Source organism: Siphateles boraxobius, unplaced genomic scaffold, assembly GCF_051911475.1.
Source record: "Siphateles boraxobius isolate OS27281-9 unplaced genomic scaffold, OSU_SipBor_1 66, whole genome shotgun sequence".
In the NCBI taxonomy this organism is placed as follows: domain Eukaryota; kingdom Metazoa; phylum Chordata; class Actinopteri; order Cypriniformes; family Leuciscidae; genus Siphateles; species Siphateles boraxobius.
The window spans coordinates 30,077,501-30,084,092 of record NW_027509193.1 but is presented as its reverse complement, the minus strand read 5'-3'; the positions used below and the strand labels follow the sequence as shown (position 1 = coordinate 30,084,092).

At 37.4% G+C, this 6,592-nt stretch overlaps 1 protein-coding gene across 1 annotated transcript; it reads right to left on the bottom strand.

The window, feature by feature from the left end:
* Positions 1 to 5,106: 5,106 nt before the first annotated feature.
* Positions 5,107 to 5,887, bottom strand: hbae3 (hemoglobin alpha embryonic-3). Its single transcript, XM_077213519.1, has 3 exons — positions 5,741 to 5,887; positions 5,430 to 5,637; positions 5,107 to 5,321 (listed from the first exon to the last, which is right to left on the bottom strand). The coding sequence occupies exons 1-3, from the start codon at positions 5,833 to 5,835 to the stop codon at positions 5,193 to 5,195; spliced, it is 432 nt and encodes a 143-aa protein (XP_077069634.1). The 5' UTR covers positions 5,836 to 5,887; the 3' UTR covers positions 5,107 to 5,192.
* Positions 5,888 to 6,592: the final 705 nt, after the last annotated feature.

Here is a 6,592-nt window from a genome sequence, read left to right as displayed (position 1 = left end):
CTGACGGTCATCAAGGGAGGATCGAACAGTTTGGCGAGATGAGGCTTAAGACGCGGCATGCGGAAAGAGTGAGAGAAATCCGCTGCATACAAACCTCCCCGACGCAGGGACAAGAGCAGTTCCTCAGGATCCTCCTCTCCTGCGGGGAGTTCAAAAGCCTCTCTGAATAGGGCAATAAACACGTCATAAGAAGGGAACGACACCCGACCTTGTAACCTGAGCCATTGAACTTTTCAGGAAGTCACAGACTGGGATAGCTAAGTGCAGTACTCACACTGGGTTGAGGTGGAACAGGTGCAGCGGGAGCTTGGGTTTGATTAGCGGCTGTGCTTGAGCTCTGCGGAGACAACGATTGCATAGAGCTTCCTAGTTCCTCGAGGAGAGATGTTAGTCTCGTCAGCTGTAAATGATGAGAGGCTAGCATGGAAGCTTGGGTCTTGACCACGGTGTATAAAGGCTGAAAGTCTGCTGGATCCTGTGGTGGCGAAGTCTTCTGTAACGCACGGACAGAGGTGGTCGGATCCATCTGCAGCACTTTATTTCAACTTAAAAACAAGCAGACATAAACCCAGGCATACAGTTAAACAAGGGGCAATCCAGTAACTCGCAAGCTATCACCAAGACAGTAGTCTTCCCTTTCTGCTGCCCTACAGTAAAGTACACTGATTTTGAGTTTATTCGAGTTCTGTGTTGTTGCAGGGGCGTGTCTAGAAGGGGGACACGGGGTGGCACTGGCCCCCCCTGTAATATGATTGGCCCCCCCTGGTGCCCCCCTAACATCATTGGGCTAGATTTATTGTAAACCTGACAATGCCCAACGCCATTGGATCAGAGCGCTGTCAATCACTGCTTGATTTGCGATTCACAAAGCGGAATCACAGGTCCGCGTTTTTCAAACAGTAGCCTAGGAGAGAGAGAGAGAGACACCTCGACACGTCACTGTTTATGGTATATACACACTCAATTACAGTATATATTTTGAAATATCGCACCATATGTTGGTCTGGTTACTTTCATGTGACTGATCAAGCCAGTAACGTTAGATTAGCTAACGTAATTTCGGCAGATGACTTGTCAGTGTTATTCCGCGGCAGTGTGTCTACAAAATAGATACATGGGTCATTCCTGGTATGCGGTGACTTTCCTGTCCCAATGATTTATTTACTCATATTTTCTCTCAAATGAGTCACATATTTATAATAAATGGCTTAAATTGTAGATTTAAGTATTCTTTACCATTTAATCAGAGATAATATACATTAAAAATAGTATTTTGTATTTTACACAATTTTAATTGATGTATGCATTCAATTATATCATGTCCAGAGTGCACAGTAATCAACTTCTTCAAGAAATATAAACCATGAAATGACAAAAACCTCAAAATATTTTTAAATTATGTTATAGACCAGGCTAAATTGCCTCTAATCATACATATAAATCATGTGGAACTATAGGTCTTTTTCTTAAAATTTTCTTCAATTACTGCGTACCTGAAGTCATCTTCCACCCTGTTAGTATGTACTTTTTTGCCTTCCAAATCCAACTGCAATTTCCTTGAGACCATTTTAAAAAAGTTAAATTTCTTTTCTTTTATCTGCTGGAATTCAACTGTACAAACTGAGGTATGCTTCAGCTCTCACTCCTAACTTTTTTTTTAGTTTTTGAACTGTTATCCTGCTTGTCCCACCCTTTAAGTTCCACCCTGTTAGGCTATGTTATGGAGAATGTTTGTCCTATCAAAAAAATGTAAAAACAAATCTGACATAGTTATAAAAGTTCTGTTCATCTGTAGAAGGTTAGCTAGCTAAAAATGTTGATCACTCAAAGAGCTATGGCTAACTTAGCTCAGAGTTTTCCACCCTGTTAGATCTATAAACCTAACAGGGTGGAATGTTAAACATATTCGATTCATCAAAAATTGTTTTGCTTGTTTCAAGAAGAAGAAAAAATCTAAGATGGCATAAGGGATATATACTATGCAAGAAAAGCTCATTATTGTTTAACATTTACATTATTAACATGTTGTGATATACGTATATGTCCCTAACAGGGTGGAATATTTTTATGGACAGTGTCTGAACAATCTACCAATAATTATTATTATAGAGTCCCTGAGCTTGACCTATATGTCAAACATCAAACCTATATGTTAAACATGTCACTATTTTGATAGAATGCTAAAAACATGAAAATCATGCCCTTTTTTTCCCAACATTTATGAAGCCAAAATGTCACCGCTTACCAGGAATGACCCACATATTACTTCATCTTTTGTTTTAAAGACTAAAGGCACTAAAATTACAACTCTGTGTAATTTATACTGAATGGGTTTTTGTTTATTACACCGCAACAGGACATCCAAGGTTTCTTTAAGAACACACACACACACACACACACACACACACACACACACACACACACACACACACACACACACACACACACACACACACACACACACACACACACACACACACACACACACACACACACACACACACACACACACACATTCAGTGTTTGTGTTGAGAATAAAGCATGTTAAATGACTAAATAATGCCTAGGTGATGTTTTTTATTTATTAGAACAAAACTGTGTGGTCCAATCCATGTATAATACAAAATGATTTTCAGGCTCTTGTTCAGCCACATTTAATACCATCTATATTAGGTCACTGAGCATTGCAAAGATTTTTTTTAAATCGTGCTTAATATTTTCTAAACACGTATTTATTTCCATTGGAATTTTCTGATTTCCCATGGGCCCCCCCTGACTGGATCTTGGTCCCCCCTGTGCCCCCCCCCATTTATAAAATCCTGGAATCGCCCCTGTGTCCTTGCACGACAGACTGCCTGTTAATTCTTCATTAAAGACCATAGCAAGAATTTGCCTTTGCACGTGGATCCTCTGACATACTTAAATAAGTAGGCTTAGTTATAAATATTACTAAATGATTTGCCAACTAAGCAAGATATTAAGAAATTACAGGACAATCACAGCAGTGTGTGTCTAATTATCCACATATTAATAATCATAATATTCCTCACACTTTTCTCAATTATGTCTTCTCCATATACACATTATGCAACATGGCAGAAGTTTCTGGCAGTCGTAGTCTCGAGACTTGGAAAACAGTTCCATTAATAAAGAGAAAAGTGTATAACCCCAAACAACTTTGATCACTGTTTTAATGCTTAAATAAAACTACATTTGCATACAATTTTGTTGTCCGTATTCTTAAGTTGTGTGTTCATTTTGTTAATTATGAGCATCTGTTTGGAAGGCTATCTCAGAGAGGGAAATATATTTCACTTGTTAAAATGACCATAAGTGATTGACGTCCATTTATCTTCGACCTGCTGGTTTCAGCACTGGACAGCGCCACACACAACCTGTCTGATCCTATCAGTCACTCTCAGGTGCTACCATAACAATATACATGTACAGCCAAGCCAAATACTACCGAGACTACTGAGTTTCTGTGAAGAGCTCAGAAGTAAACACGTGTATTCTTCATTTTATTGAGCTGAGCTCCTAAACAGGGGTGCGTTTCCCAAAGCTATGTTCGCAAGTTCCGTCGTTACCAATAGAGTTCAATGGAAATTGCGATCATAGTTGGCCAACGATGCTTTTGGGAAACGCACCCCAGATTGGCCATGTTTGTTTATATAAATCGGACTCAATCATTGAAACTGACTTTACGAAATGGAAAAACACATAGTCCTACTGAATAATTTATTTAAACAAATGATACAATTCACCTTCACAGTCTCGACCATATTTGCTGCAATGAAACGCTAGAATGAAATCAAACGCACGATTGGATACTCTGTGTAATCACATGTAGCATCCTGTTTTCCAAAAAAGAGAGAAAGTTATCAAATTTTACCTGTCGTGACAGATTGTTGGTTCCAGAACTGTGCATTTGGCGTGCAGTTAAAATAGTTTTTGTCAGCGTTTGTTGCAGAGAGGTGCTATGTAGTGCTTCCAGAATGACTTAGCTATCTGATAATAATGCTTGAATCTCTTACAGTCCCGGCACAGTATAGCCTGCGTGTCTAATTTAGAAACCGTTTCCCCGCCCTTCTAATATAATCTAGACTCAAAAGTTACACGTGTCATGCGTTTATTTATTGTTTATGGGCCGTTTGTGCTCAAAATGTTCATAAAACACACTATTCATGTACAGTAACAGGCCTATATTCATTATTCAAACTCAAGATACATGAAACTAGAGAACCCCAGGCCTTCATTAAGAACATTGTTTGATATAAACTGGTTATAATTTTTGATATAAACTGGTTGTAATTTAACCATCTCTTAATTTCCATCACTTTTGATCAGGCTGTCATTCAAATAAATTATGAACACATGCAAAAACAAGAGAGAACCAACGAAATATTAATAACTGATTATGTCAATGTGTTCATGTGAACGTTTTTCTATGCACTTTTTTTGCATATATAAAACCTGTAGCTGTAGCTTCTTTTTCCCAAATACATTTGTCAGATAAATACCTTAAAGGAGTTTAGCATATTTAAAAAGTATAAATAATTTCCTCATGTTTTGATGGTTTAATCGAACTTGTAGGGACATTACAAACAAATATCCCATCAGGACACCAATAAGAAATAATATGTTGGTCATTCTTTCCATTTATTCATGTTTTATATGAAGTTCTCAAATATAAAGTTTCTGAAACATCTTCATAAAATAAAATAAAAAACGTCTCAGCATTTTAAGCGTGTCTTGAACTGCTAAAATTTATTTTGGGGCTGATATGGATTATCTTTTTTTAAATTTAATTAAAAAACTCCAAGGGGCACAGTAAAAACGAATTGTTGGTTTAACATTAAAAAAAGGACCTTGGTTATCTTAAAAATTTAATTGAAATTAATAATTTGCGATAACACAATGAAGGACATTGGTTTAATCAACATAAACTCAAAATAGCATGTTATCTGAACCACATTCATTTTCTAAGTTGATTTGACAAAAGAAAAAAGTTGTGATAACAAATCATGAAAATACATTTTCACAGTGTAGCCCTATACACATCAGATCAGTGGTATGTTTTTGTGTGCAGAAACGAAAAGAGAGAGCTTGATTTCATACATTTTATTTCATTATTTTTTCATTCTCATTAAGGCGAATGCAGTGTCGCGTCGGAGATGAAAGCAGTGTCGACTTTAGCGGTACTTCTCGGACAGAGCCAAGCTGACCAGAGCGAGGAACTTATCCACAGAAACATGCACCTCAGGAGTGAAGTCCTCAGGAAACATCAGCGCGAGCGCCACGAGGAGATTGTGGTTGATGATCTGGGGGAATAAAATAAAAAATAAAAACATATAACAAATATAGACTGTGTTTTATTGAAAATAGAAATTAAACGAGACCATCGGACAAATGTTTTCAGCAGAACGAACCTTGAAGTTAGCGGGGTCCACGCGAAGCATGAAGGCATGGAGCTCGCTGAGGGTGAGCAGACCACCCTTGAGATCATCCATCAGCCCCACAGCGTTCAGGACACCATTCACTACCGTCAGTCCATGTTTCTTCACCTGAGGAGAGCCAGGGCTCAGGTCTGCCCAGTGGGAGAAGTACGTCTTCGTTTGAGGGTAAACGAACAGAGTCCTGAAAGGATTTTAAAAATAAATAAATAAATGAGATAGATGGTCTGTAGGCCTAATAGCAGCTTAATATAAATGTCCGCTCATTTATACACATTTCACATTACCTGGACAGAGTCTCGTTGCCAATCTCCTCAGCATTAGGGGCAACTTTGTCAAAGAAGGTCTTGACCGCCAATTTGTCCTTTGCAGAAAGACTCATGGTTACTGGATTAAATGTGAACAGGCTGCCAAAAAACAACAACTCAAGCAAGCTGTGGTTCTTGGCAGGTCTTTTTAAAGCAGATTAAGGCATTGTTTTGAACGCAATTTTTGACTCCACCTCCCATGCAGACCAGTGGGAAAACATCTCTTGAATCTTGATAAGCAGGGCACAGCTGTTTTAGTGTGAATCAATTGAGCATTTCGTGTTTTTATTATTCAAACTCTATAGGAGCCCCACAAGGGCTTCGTTAACAAGGACATTGTTTGATTCTTGTGAAGTGAAGGCTTGACTTAAACTATTGTTTAAAATGATGCAATTACTCAAGAGTGATTTTGGCCCACTTAAGTATGACGTAAACACATTATTATAGCCTACGTAATTTCAAAATTATATTGTCTTTGATATATGGATAAAGTGTACTGACAAGTAATTTACTTCAATTACATTTTATGGAAATTTGTATGGCATGTATTGAAATGTATAATTATTCATATATATTATCAATAGGCCTAAATTTGTTATGATAAAGTTGCAATGCATTACATTTAAAATATATTAACTTCATGTCAAATAACACTACAGTTAAAATCTAATACTTTACATGTGCTTTATTGTGTTATCAAACTAAGTGTACTTATTTAAAGCATGACAAAAGTTTATTAAAACATAATGATTTGCTTATTGCCTGTGGTGTTAATACAGTGTATTTTGATGAACGTTGACAAACAAAATTCTCGCATTGACACATTTTCTG

What these genes read in the sequence shown, in the direction of transcription:
- hbae3 (XM_077213519.1), bottom strand. Translation starts at nt 5,835, where the DNA reads ATGAGTCTTTCTGCAAAGGACAAATTGGCGGTCAAGACCTTCTTTGAC. An exon ending in GGCAACGAGACTCTGTCCAG is followed by an intron (nt 5,638 to 5,740) that starts GTAATGTGAAAT and finishes AAATCCTTTCAG; the next exon opens with GACTCTGTTCGTTTACCCTC. An exon ending in TGGACCCCGCTAACTTCAAG is followed by an intron (nt 5,322 to 5,429) that starts GTTCGTTCTGCT and finishes TTATTCCCCCAG; the next exon opens with ATCATCAACCACAATCTCCT.